The sequence below is a fragment of the Lycorma delicatula genome, chromosome 7 (assembly GCF_047948215.1).
Source record: "Lycorma delicatula isolate Av1 chromosome 7, ASM4794821v1, whole genome shotgun sequence".
NCBI lineage: Eukaryota > Metazoa > Arthropoda > Insecta > Hemiptera > Fulgoridae > Lycorma > Lycorma delicatula.
Genome location: NC_134461.1, coordinates 81,655,353 through 81,669,888, shown reverse-complemented (window position 1 = coordinate 81,669,888; position 14,536 = coordinate 81,655,353). Strand labels below are relative to the sequence as shown.

General features: G+C 29.7%; 1 protein-coding gene across 6 annotated transcripts in view; it reads left to right on the top strand.

The window, feature by feature from the left end:
• The window catches only part of C3G (C3G guanyl-nucleotide exchange factor), a 260,568-nt gene that overhangs the window by 39,745 nt on the left and 206,287 nt on the right, over positions 1 to 14,536 (top strand). For 4 of the 6 annotated variants that reach the window (XM_075370566.1, XM_075370572.1, XM_075370570.1 and 1 more), the window contains exon 2: positions 4,517 to 4,666. The exons of 1 other annotated variant lie outside the window; for it this stretch is intronic. In XM_075370566.1, coding sequence (XP_075226681.1) covers positions 4,525 to 4,666 — 142 coding nt within the window. In that variant the 5' untranslated portion in view covers positions 4,517 to 4,524. Of the gene's footprint in view, positions 1 to 4,431; positions 4,667 to 14,536 lie in introns of those variants that run through there. One more of the 6 variants, XM_075370568.1, reaches the window with a different exon arrangement.

The following is a 14,536-nucleotide window of genomic DNA, read 5'->3' as shown; positions in this document are numbered from 1 at the left end:
TAATTTTTTGTTACTTTTATTTTTTAATGATTTCATGTATATCATTTCTGTAATGTTTGTAGGAGACTGGACATGAGTCACAAGTCACATTACAATTCTCAGGAATAATATCCTGTCCCTACTTGGGAAGGATTTTCCATTGCTTTCTTTACTTTACTGAATATTCTGTTATATATTTGAATGACTGGTTTTCTGAAATACAAGTGATATTCAGTTATATAAGTAACATCTACTTTATTCACCATAGTGACAGGTTGTACATCATTACTCTTAGGGAAAGCAACCTTGACCAGTGCCTAATGCACCTCAGGTTATGTATATGTGTAATCTGCTAGAAAAATAGATAAGGGTAGGATTCAAATTAATGTATCCCTCCTATTATGAAACTATGATTTATATATACTCGTATCAACTATGAGAATTAATAGTATTTGTACACTTATGAAGAAGTAATATTTATACACTGTGATCAAATGTAACTATACAGTTTGGTTGTAGATGTTGTCATTATTAATTTAGATTTTAAAATGGTCAGAAAAATTGTTTAAAAAGTGTGTTTGTTGTTCACTTTCCCAAATTATTTCTTTTTCAGTTACCACTTTGGGCATTTTATATGGTGTAGAATTTATTTTTATGACAACAATACAAATTGCATATATGTTTTATGGACACCTATCTGATCCATCCCAAAACAATTGCTTTCCTCATATCAGTGTCTGTCATTTTAATATTTGGTTGTTTTAAGATGTTTGAGTAATAATGCAAACAGTTTTTCCCTTTTTAGCCCTTTCCTTTCCGTATAGTTTTAGATATTTAATTTTCTATGTCTGTCTTCCAAAATCTGTTATTATTTAACAGTCGGCCTTATTGAGTATAAATCATTTTAAGATAAGATAAAGATGTCATCTGCCCTTGTGCGTTTTCAATTTATTTGTTTTTGAAAGTTCACCCAAAATGACGCATTTAAAAATGTGGGCTGCTTACTGGTAATGTACCATTTTATTTTATCAAAAGTTTTAAAATTCTTATTTCTATTTTAGTTAATTATATTTAATTTTTATTAAATAATAAAATGATCCTCCAACTTTATTAATCACTTACTAAATTGTGATTTTTTTTTTTACAACCATGAATGGTCATTCATAAAAGATTTCACTTCAGCTAGTTTATCCAGTGGTATATCACGCATAAAGTAATTACTACATTTGTGCTGTGATATGTGTTATATATTTTTATAGCCCTTTTAATATGTAGATAGATACAGAATTCAGTAATTTAGACCTTCACAATAATCTATTTTGAAAAATATATAAAAAAAGTTTTATAACATTTTTTGTTATTTTGATGTAGGTTTGATTTTTTTTTAAATAGCGCAGAAAAGTTTTATTTAAAAAAAAAAATTAATTATGATTAGGTTATGTAATAAGTTTTGCGTTTTTTCTTTGTTTGCTATTCAACTGGTATGTCTAACATATCACCTACGACCTACTGCCATACAACATGCATGTGTGATAAGTATTCCCCTGCATGCACGCGCGCGCGCACAGAGAGAGAGAGAGAGAGAAAAAAATATATATATATACAGAGTGAGTCAAAAATATGAAAACTCCAACTACTTTAAAACTGTTCCAGATGAATAACTTTCAGGATAACATATCGGTCAACTACTTTGATGAGAAATAGAATTTCAGCCCTTTATTGGTGGGTGGACCAGGAGTAGTAACTCAAATATTTTAAACACACTTTATATGATAATAATTTTAAAGGTCTCTTTAAGACAAAAAAAATATTACAAATAAAAAGTTTGTACAATCCCTGTTCCCAAAATGGTGACAGGATAAAATTTGGATTTTAAGAAATTATTAATCTTAGTAAGTTCAAATAATAAAATTAAATAAAAAGAAATTATACTAAATTAAATAAACATATTTTAAAAGTTAAATTTAAATTATAAAGAATTAAATAATTTTTATTTTTTAATACAAAAAGTTGTTTTTGTTCCAATCTAATGAGTAAATAAATAAAATCATGGTCACCTAATGACACTGATCAGCTACCTGATCATTGATGGTCTCTTATTATTGTTGCAAAAATGAAGCTTACTTTATTGTTGTGTAATATTCCATTTAGAGTGTTTCATTACTACATTGTTAATTTTTTTTGAAAATTTATTATGATCGGTAGGCTAATTGTTTTTATCTATCTTTACCACATTTGTAAGCCACTTTTATTATTTAAATCATTTTTACCTTTTTTGTAATTGTTTATTACTGAATTAATTTTTTCTATGCTACCTGCTAACATTGCTATCAACAGATCACTTAGTGAACAGGAGAGGGTCATACTTTTAATGATGAGGTGCTTTGGTGATAGAGTTAGGTTGTATAATGAAGTTTTTTAAATTGTTCAATGCAACATTTAATAATTGTAATCTTATTTCAAGAAGTATAATGCCAAAAACCATCAAATGATGTGAAGAAACAGGAAACAATTATAATAGCTAAAACTAGAGATCTAAATCGTTAGATTTATTAACAAATCGTTAGAGATTATGCAAGAATTTATTGAGAATCCTCATTCCTTAACTTGAACAGCAGCACGAGAACATAACATTAGTCAAAGTTCAGTGTTCAAACATTAAAAAGTGAACATTTCAAACCCTTCAAAATTCCCCTGGTGCAACAAGTTAATGAAGATGACTACGATTGAAGACTTGAGTTCTGCAAAATTATGACAATATTTGTGCAGATCCTAATTTATTAAACAACATAGTTTTTAGTGGAGGCACATTTTTTTAAATTGCAATGTAAATTGCTGTAATTGTTGATACTGTACTGATGTTAATTAACACTGGTATCATGAGACATACACAGTATCCAGTCATTGTATGAGTAGGTATTGTTGGTTAACGATTGATAGAACCTATATTTATCGATGGAAATTTAAATGCAGTGAAATATGAGGCCTTGCTTCTTGATCATATCATTCCAAAAATTCAAAACATTGTTGGCCCCAACTTCCAAAACATTTTGTTTCAACAAGATGATGCCCTACCTCATCTCAGTCTTCCAGTACGTGAAATTTTGAATGCATCTTTTCTTGGAAGATGGATTGTGTGGCAATCTTTGAATAATTCAGTATCATCCTTTTACAATCGACTGGCGTACTGTCAAACAACAGGAGGACATTTCAAACATTTATTAAAAATGAAATGCAAGTAAAAAAAACGCTGCAGGAGCTTCTTTGTTACAGCTGCAGTGTGCGGCCGAGCATTGTCATGGAGAAAGACAGTGCCTGATGACAACATTACTCTCTGCTTATTCTGAATTGCCCTTTGTAGACGTTGAAGAGTCAAGCAGTATGAGGCTGCAGTGATGGTTATGCCATGTTCCATGAATTCCACCAAGAGAACTCCATTCCGGTCCCAGAACACAGTAGCCATACACTTTCTGTTGGAGAAGGTTCGCTTGAACTTGTTTGGTTTACTGGGAGAATGAGAATGCATCCACTGTTTGGGTTGTTCTTTTGTTTCTTCAGTTTCGAAATGGACCCATGTCTTGTCCCCTGTGACAATTTTATTCAAAAAATCTTCTCCTTCATTGTGGTAGCGCTGGAGAAACGTTAGGGAGGTGTCCATTCTCATTGTTTTGTGATGGTCGGACAGCATCTTGGGAACCCACACAGTTTGCGGTACTGAAGTCTTTCACTCACAATGGTGTAGAGAGCTGACCTTGAAATTTCAGGAAACAAATCACTCAATAGAGAAATTGTGAACCGACGATTTTCTCGAATTGCCTCATCCACTTGCCCAACGAGATCATCGGTTGACACTCGCTTCCTTCCCTGACCCCCTGCATCATGAACATCTGTACGTCCTGCTTTAAAGTTCCTGCACCATTGTCGCACTTTGCTGTCACTCATTGAAGTTTCACCGTACATATTACTTATTTGTCGATGAATTTCAGCTGCATTACAACCCTCAGCCTGAATAAATCGAATTACCGCACGCACTTCACACTTGGCGGGAGATGCTATTGTTGAAGACATTTTTACGTGCTAGCTGCGTGTTCAGAACTAAACGAAGTGACACGGCGTGATTGAAGGCCATACTAGAGATGCTGCGCAACACATATGCGCAAAGATTCATCCATTTTTACGCGTGTTTTTATTTCGCGACCGATCGGACCTTGAAAAATAATAACCCTCGTATGTATGTATATATATATATAAAACGGAAGAACTATGCAGAAGTTAATGAAAAGTATTCAATACGTAGGAGTAGGAAAATAGTTTTATATTATACTTTATTTCTATAAAGATTTAGATTGTGAATATTTAAAAATTAATTAAAATAAAATTAATATAAAATTTTTTCTTAAATTTATAAAGTACTAGTTATAAAAAAAAAAATAAATAAATAAAAATTTGTTGTTACATCCTATTCACTAGTGATAACAGGCTGGGGGGTTTTCAGTATGTATTTATAAGTATTAAAGTTATTTTAATGTAAATACAGATTTCAAAATGCCACAGTTTGATGAGAATTTTCTAAAAGTGCCAGAACAATCATGTCAGTTATATAAAATAAATATTGGAAGATCATTTCATTCATCATATCCTTCGTTATTATCTGTTCTTCTGTTTGATGAAGGTGGATCAATTTTAGGTAATAGTTTGTTTATTTGTATAATTTAATTTATCTAGTAAATCATCAGTTGTATTTATAATTAATTATTTAAATTTAATCTTTTATTTGTAATTTAGATTGCGTATAAAAAAGGTAAATTCTTTTTAAAGAGCTAGAGTGTGTTTCTAACTGACGATTCTACAGTTCATATTATAATCATTATGAATTCTTTATACAGCATTTAATTTCTTTACTATAAAATTACTTTTGCTAATAAATAAGTAAATGTATGTATGTTGCTATAAAATTACTTAGTTGTTGACTATAAATTACTTAGTGTGCTGTAGATTAGTATGCCATAAATTATTTTGTGTTAACTGTAATGAGGCTTTTTTACTTGTGTTTTGGATGATAACTTTTCCATTAGTTTTGCCATAAAAATAAAAACAAAATTTACAGTTAAGCACGAAGCAAAGATAAGCTTGAAGATAAGTGGAATTTGATCTAAATTAAAATTTTTTATGTTAAATGTATGTTGTAATTAAATATTATTCCCCCTGAAATTCATACAAAATATATTTCCTCTCCATCTTTGTAGCTGGATCATTAAGTCTTTGTAACTGTGAATAACATTTTTGGTCATTGGTTTGAGATTTAAGTGCTAATTTTTAATTTTTAAAATGTTAAAAATTAGTTTTTAATTTTTTTAATGAAATATTTATTTTTTCCATAAAACATGTAAATTATATTTATTAATTAATTATTTTATCTTTTATTTAAATATTTAATTTAAATATTTTTTTCTATGTATTTCTGGAGTAACAAATATATAATGTTTGTTTTATTATGCTTATATGCAAATGTATTTTTAAGGATGCAGAAATCCCTTAGTATCTTACTTGTTTACTATTTCAAGTTAAAACATATGTTGAACATAACTCTTATTATGCTACTTTACCTGTCTTTGCAGTTTTCATCCGTATAGTTATAATGTATACTCAACTTTTATTTCTTTACATAATTTAATTTTTAAGTATGTAGTAAATTAAATAAAATATTTTTTATTATTTAAAAAATCTGTTACGTGATTTTAATGATTAATCTATTAATTGATTTGCATTTTTATGAGAGAGATTTTTATAATTATTTGCATTTTGTATTTTTTTAAATACACTGCATTTAAACGTAGCAGAGAGAATCACTTAGTAATGGGTCCATGGTACAAACTATTTTAGTCCGTTTTCTGAAAATTCCAGGCGAGTTATACCAACTCTTTTGCAGCTAGCCAGGTTACATACTTCATTACTTAATCTGTTTTATCATCTATAAATTTAAGCCCAATTTAAGATGTATAGTCTTCTACAACTGGTAGTTAACTGCATCTCTGTCCAGATAGTTGATTAAGAAAGTGAAATTTAGGAATACAGGGAAAGGTGTTAGATTGATGGAATTCAATAACTATTGTATAAATCTTCTTTAAAAATATGTGTTCTCTGAAAAAATGTGTAAGCAAAGTATAGGATTTATTATTTTCTAATCATTATTAATTATTAAAAAAAAAAAAAAAACCACAAAACATTTATAATAATTTCAGACTCTGTGTAGAACTTCATACTCTGGAGAGATACAAGTGTTCAAAAAATTATTTAATTGGTTTTGTATATATATATATATATTGTACAAAACGTTGTACTCAACTTCTTAAATTTGTTTATCTAGAAAAATCTGTTGTTAAATGTTGCTGTTACCCATTTATCTTTCTTCAGTTTGCAATTAGCTACTCCTGAGATATTCCAAGTGATTTGGAATCATCTGGTTTTAAGAAATGCAGTCTACCATCTTATTTTGGATCTTCTATCAACTTGATTAATTTATATGATATTCTAGAATTTTCTGAATATCTTGTCCAGGCTTATTATAAATCAATCCTTGTTCTTGTTGTGTTTGTATATATCCTCTATAAATTTTTAGAGTTTTTATATCCTTGAATTACCAGGATAGTGCTTGTTTGATTAAAACTCAACAAAAAAATAATGACTGGGTGATAATATTCAGGACTATTTCTTTAATACACTTACAGGTAAACTGAATACTAATATAATAGAAATTGTAACTAAGCTGTATAAATAGTAATGATATAAAGTTATTTACTTACTGAACTAGTGCAGAGTTTAAACAATAGGCATAACAATTAATTAGCTGTGTAATTAATCTATAAAAGTTTAAATATATTGTAATACGAATACTAATCACCAAAAAATATCTTCATTTATTATTTATTCAGTTGTGATTTATTAATTTTAAATATATGCATTTTATATATTAACTTTTTAAAGTATTTTAATAATAATGATGATAATTACTCTGTGTAGTAAATTATTTTATCTTTAATTTTTACATAAACATCACATGTTTGTTTCCATAGGATGTACTAAGATAATTTCATAAAGTATAAATAAGCTGTGATACATATAAGATTGATTTTGCTAATAACAGTTAAAGTGAAAGTATCCAACCTAGTGTAGGTTTAAACTTGTGGTGTGAAGATTAGAAAGTCACTCGCTATGTACTACCCACTAATATTTACTGTCTGGTATTTCTTGGGCTTAGTTTATTTATTTTTTATTATGTTTTTTTGCCTTATTTGTTCAATAACGTATTTAATCATTTATTATCTCTATTTATTTAGACTTTTTTCTTTCATCTTGTTATAGTAAAAATTCTTAATAATAAGGAGAATATTAGTCTAGTTTAAAATATTGCTAATAACCACTCTTACATTTCATGACATTCTTATGAATACATGCATTATGGGTATGCTCTTTAAGTCATTAAGCATTATTATATAAAATTTCATTTATTTTTTTAATTCACATGATAATTGATTGACTTTGGACACATATTTGCATTGTTAAAAATAGGGATATGATTTTTTAAACTTAAATTTTTTAAAAGGGAAATATTCCTGAATTATTAATTATTTTAAAACTAGAGAGAAAGAAAAATTAACAGTGCAAAAAGGCATCCTACTGGTAAGCTTATCAGAATAGCAAACCTGGTATCAAAATTAATATATGGGACCTTCAATTTGCATTATGTGTAATGCCAACAATAGCATGAAGGTATTTTGAATTCATATTCTTAAATTAAAAAAGTCTGATTTGTAAACCACATGACTTCCTTGTATACCTATTAAATTAAATAGTATACACATTTTTTGCTGCACTTGATTTAAACTTATTTCATTTGAAAGTGGGATATGATCCTCCAAAATTCAAGAATAATTAAATAAAATTAAACAGAAATTAAACTAGAAAATCCAAAAATAATAAGATTCTAAATTATAATTTTCAATTAATATTAAATAATCAGATGTTTCACCAAATATATTACATATACACGTATGTAACAATGCCTATTAAATTACATTTTAAAAAGTACATAAAATTTTATTTCACTAATAACTTCTGATTTTTTTTCAGTCTTTTTTTATTGTTGTAATTGAATTATCATTTATTGTAAAACACGTTTTACAATCATGGGTTAATAAATTAATTTTTAAATAAATGTATTAATAAATCAGTATATTTAAATTAAAAAAAGATTAAAAACATAAATTTAAAAAAAAAGGAGATGAAGTCTGATTCGAACCAATGTGCGCCTTCTTTTGAAAGATCCAAATATTTCATTAATTAAAATTCTATTTGGCTATAACTCCGGAACCAATGAAAATAAGTACCACTTATGATATATTGTTAAAAAGATCTCAATTGATCTCAAACAAAAGATCTCAAACAACTAGATCTTACAACAGTCCTAAATCCAAAATTTCAGCATCCTACGGTTAATCGTTTTTGAGTTATGCGAGATATGTACGTAAGTACTTCATGCCGAAACTAGTCAAAATGGATTCAGGGATAGTCTAAAGTGGATATTTCTGTATCTGAAAACCAACATTTTTCGTGATCACATACTTCCTTTACTTCATACAAGAAAAAAATTTAACAAATTATGCAAATTAAACGGGAAAATGTGAAATTTTTTTATTTTGACTTGCTTTCGCTACAACAGACCCAAAGGGTCCATAATCTCCATTCCAAGTGATCCTGTGCACATTTTCTATCCAGTCATCTCCAAGGAATATTCTGATCTCATCTATCTTTCGTTTCTTAGAGTTCCACTTTCACTATTTCCTACATCGATCTAGTAAGTATACTTTTAATGTTTCTGCATTCTGTTCTTATCACATATTTACTCATCATCATCATTTTCATTGCTAAGCTTTAATTAAATTTGCTTCTAAAATGACTTAAAAGTTTCACTTGTGATGAACTTATCATATAAGTGGAATTAAAATATTAGGTTTGTCTTAACTTAAAATATTTACCTGAGCCTGTCAGTTTCTCAAGGAATTTTTTTTGGCATCTGCATTATCAGGATGTACTATTTACATGAAAATCAATGAAAAAAAATCTAAATTGCAAGAAATTTGCATCAAACATATTAGCAAGGTTTTTTTTAACTTGGGGACTGGCTCAAAGTGTTTGTTTTAAAAATACAAATTAAATAGCGCAATATTTAAATCGGTTTTCTTAAAAAAATTAAAAAAAAGCAAATATTAAAAGGATCAGATCTTCCTAATTTGTGTAAAGAAGTTTTTTGTTTTTTTATGAGTGCATTTTGACAAAATATTTGAAGGGATAAAAATGAAATAGTAGAATTTTTAACAACTTTCACTGGGATATTTAACTGTTATATAAAAAATAATTTCCCTTCCAATTTTTCCCTTTTGCTAAAGTAAAACAATGGAAATATTAAAACCTTGAAGCAATAATAACAGACATTTGCTACACTGCAAACAACATATCTGTTTCCCTTTACAGATATTTGCGTATTTGTATGTTTGTGTTGACATTCCTTGTGCCTCACCCCAGTCCAGCAATTCATCCCCACCCTGCTCCTCAAACAAGCTTTCTAAACTTTGATGATTAATACACAGCAGCATTGTTTATGGACCGATGCTAGAATCCACCCTTAGAAAATTAAAGTTATTAATGTACTACATGGAGAAGGTATGAAAACCTTTTCTAGTGCAGCGGCTGCACAACTAGCCTACATATTGAATTACAGCAGTGAATATTGAATTACATATTGATAAAGACAAGCTTTTAATACCCCTAAAAAGAAATTAATGAATCTAATGTATAACATTTTATCACAGAATACACAGTTATATTATCTCTCTTGAATCATATTGTTTTGCTGTATTGTTATTTTATAATATGTGTATTTATACTCCATTATAATTCCCATAATTATGGACCGCATTACAATTGATTTTGCTGTAAAATCAACGTACAAAAATTATTATAATTTTGTGATTACTCAACATGTGTTTCAGTAATCATCACAGTTGTCCTATTCCATCAGTTTGTCTCTCAATACCTGATTCAAAAATTTGATGCTACAACATTATCTAATATAATAGGTTGCATTGTAAAGACAATACATGCACTCAAGAATGTATTTGCTATGAGAGAGGCCATAAAAGACAGTCTATTACTCTGTTTCATATGTTAAACATGCATAGTTTATTACTTTGCATGTCTATTACTAAGGCTGTCTGAAATCAGCGATTAGTATATTCCAGATAAAAATCCACCCCTAGAAAATTAAAATTACTAATTTACTATATAAAGAAGGTTATGAAAATGGAGCCAATTTTTGCCAGATGTTTTAACAGTTGATCATTGAAAATCAAGAACAGAAGTCATTGACAAGTGATGAAGCTTATTTTACTCATTGTCAATAAAAAACCTTCAGTTAATTCCAAAAACGTGGGATTTCATTTGAGATTACTTAGCAATTTCAAAGTTATTATTTGATGCACAATCTCACCTATGAAATTATTGTCTTGAAAGACCAAAGTTGAATTATTGTTAATTAAATTACTATTTTTAAAAAAGATTGAGAAAAGACTTTCATTGTCACCAGAGCATGTTGGTTATATTTCCCCTTCCCCAGATGAACGGCGCAGATGCTACCACTCTACCATGGAGATTGGCAGTATATAATAAATATTATTTCATGTCCTGAACTTCCTATCATCAAGTATAAGTTCTTTTTTAACAAGAAGGAGCTACCAACATACCACATAATGTTAAAAATTTGTATAAAAAAATTAAATAGATAAAAAATTTTTGGTAAAACAGTCTTAAACTGTTTTACAGAAAGTTTGTTATCAGAAGTTTTGTTTTTGCCGAATTGTGTTATCTCTTGGTCTGGGTACATGATGTAACTGGGCAGGCCATCTGACCTTTTTGTTGATATATTTTTTCTATGGAATTGTTTGTGAACTGTGAGTTGAACATTTGAATCCAACTAGAAGTAATCGGATTACTGTTAAGATGCTACAAAGAGTGGTTGAGTGAACATTGAAAATTTTTTTATGAAATTACATATTGCCAACATGATTTAAAAATTTATTTTAATAATTAAATTTGTGAATATATTGTCATTTTCTTTTTAAAATGACTCAATTTACTAATTTACTGACATACCAATATTACAGTATGAATAATAAATTCCAGTTGTTTTGAGAATTTTGTTAAGGTAATAGTTTTTTCAGTACAAATTAGCTTACTTAGCAGTGAAAAATAAATACTCACAGTGTGGCTGTTACCATTAAATGCGGTACATCTGAGGATTGTGATTGTTGCCAGTAAACAAATTCCCTGCGGCCATGGTACGAACGCTGCGCGAACTAAGACCAGTGATGGAGGTGCCACCTTAGACCATCTGGACGTGCTCTGGTTTTCTTCAGAGACCAAATCCTAGGCTTTTCTGCCCCCTCTGCTGTTGGGAAAACTCCTCTTCCACTTTTGGGCCTGTTGACCATTTCCTCTTTGCCTAAGTTGATCCGTGGGTGCTTATTTGGTGTTCACCTTATTCACACCTGTTCCGCAACAGCGCTAATCTACAGGATCGTTTCCTGTCAGTCATTGGGATGTACTGTGTTGTGGTTGAGGCCCCCTATTCCAGTGTCTCGTGCAAGATTATTCCCAGCTCCTGCTCAATTCAGAGCCGGACTCTCGCGTAAGCTAACCAGGCACAGAATATTCACGGTCATTAATTAATTTTTTAATTGTTTTTCAGAATTTTAAATTATAGATATCCAAAGGAAAAAACAATTTTTGGGATGGGGCCCTCCACTCCATCCGACACTGATATCGTTATGGATATACCGTTTCTGTTTTCTTTTACTTAAATTAGATTAAGAGTTATTTAGTTTATTAGTACCTCTTTTTATTATTAAACTGGTTGTTTTAGGTTTTTGTGATTTTCCTTTGTTATAGTGTCTTCTTGATGTTATTTAAAGTTAACTTTCTCTTCATACTGATTTTACTCAAATTTATTTTTATTGTTTTTCTTTCTTTTAGAATATTTAAAGTTTTTCACAGTTTTCTTCTTAGGTGCCTACCTTTACTGGTAAAGTAGGCTTATCTACCTTTAAGCTATATTAGATTACCCACCGGGTTGATCTAGTGGTGAATGCGTCTTCCCAAATAAGCTTATTTGGAAGTCGAGAGTTCCAGCGTTCAAGTCCTAGTAAAGTCAGTTATTTTTACACGGATTTGAATACTAGATCGTGGATACTGGTGTTCTTTGGTGGTTGGGTTTCAATTAACCACACATCTCAGGATTGGTTGAACTGAGACTGTACAAGACTACACTTCATTATACTCATACATATCGTCCTCTGAAGTATTATCTGAAAGGTAATTACCAGAGGCTAAACTGGAAAAAAAACTGTATTAGATAAAAGCTTGGTAAGTTCAGATCTGGAGCAAAATGTAAAAGGTGTTTTTCTACCAAAAATTCCAATAGAAGTGATCTTAAAATATCAGACAGTTTGTATATTACTAATTGAGCAGTATTTGTTTGTTAAAGTTTAAAATAGAACAGAATTATGAAGGTTAACAGGAGTTATCTGGTGCAACTTACTGCATCAAACCTGTTATCAGAAAGTGATGATGCGGCTGGCGTAAATGGGATAGAGCCTCTAAAACAAATCTTTATATAAAGAAAAATAACATTAAAGTGAATATTAAAAGGAAACTGGCACATCTCCGCACAGGATTTGCTTGCATAAAATGTATTTGGGTTGGTATTCCTTGGCCGTCCTGCCGGTCCAGCAATCCATCCTCACCCACCCATTAGCTAAGCTTTCTAAACTTGAGTAATATCACATTATTAAACTTTTTGGTTGATTTATGTAATGGTTTTTAACTATCAAATACTTATTTTATTTATTAAGCAAACAAATATATGTATATGTTTCTTTTCCTTTTTCTTATTACTATTAATCTTATCAGTTAAAACAAATCCTACTTGTTTGGATAGAAATTTCAAAATTTAATTTCATCATCAAACTTAAATAGGATTAGTTATAATTATCTTTCAGTTATGGACAAAACATGAGTTTTATAACAACAAATATATTTATCCTTTAAATGTTTAAAGTAGATAATAGTTAATTAATTAAATAGCTTTTAATGATTTATATCTATTAAATGCAGTTGACAGGATAACTGTTATGAGGTGGGAGAGAACATAATGTAGCTGCTCGATAAAAACCAATTTACGTTTGTGATGCCATTCTGTCCACTTAAAGAACCTACTGAGACAATTTAGCTTGAATTACGTACTTTAGGTTCACGATTATATTGTTTAGTTTAGTTTACTTGAACTTCAAAAATAAAATTCTAGTACTTCATAAACTGTAATAAATGATAGGTTTTACAGTTTTGCAGTATAACCAGGTTAAAAAAAAACAAGCCTGCGATGATTGTTTTTTAATGTTTTTAATAATTGATTCTTATGTATTTTTTAGCGCTGAATCGGAAAATAACCTTCATTTTTTCCATCAGGTCAGGATTTTTTGCAAATCGCAAATTTCAAAATTTGTAAAAAGTTGAAAAATTGTGATACAATAAAGTGGATATAATATGTTTATTTTTTATAATAAATTAAAATAATATATTCACTTTTTTGGCTTATACTGTGCATTCTTATAGCTAAACAGTTGAGTGGTCTGAAGAGGAGGCGGGGGTCTTTGACCCCTTAGTTTGTAATGAAAATTGCCACAAAATAAGCTTAATTTTTATTATAGTCCATTTTTAAATTAATTTATTTTTATGAGGTACTTTGAGGTACTTTTATGAGGCCTTTGGAAATCACTTCCCCCTCTTCACCATCCCTTAATGATGAAGTTTGTAAAATACTTATTTATACTTAAAATTTTATTTCAGGTGTCGAAGTTTCTTTGGACGGCTGTCTATGAACAGTCTCCAGTCGATACTTTCGTACGGAATATTAAATCGAGTCAAAAGTCCGCGCAGAAGACTAATTCTCCTTCTTTTGAAAAAATATGGAAAAATGCTTTTCTGTGCACCTGAACCAGGAAAATGAGGTGCCAGCTGCTAGCAGGTTCTTATCTTTAAACCTCGAACGAAGCAGTTCTGAATTTTCTTTGGTCACATGTAAGTCTCGAACCAAATCGTTTAGTTCAGACTATGAATAAAGTGCATAGCTATCTTCGGGTTCGTACTTCTCGATGTTATCTCCATTTAAATCACTTGTGGAATAAAGACGACGAACATGAGGAACCAGGCGTAAAGCGGATGGTATATTTGGATAGACAATTCTTTTTTTATTCTTCAAATTGAAACTGTGAATATCAGTCGAACAAAAGTAAAACAATCATTGGTGTGATTTCGTGGCTCTCGCCACACCATTGGAACTCCAAATCTGAACGCTTCGTGTTCACCCGTTGACCACTGTCTAAGTCCTTCAACACATGTGTAGTAAACGTAGTGGGGCGCCCAAGTTTTGTCTTGATCTTCTAGT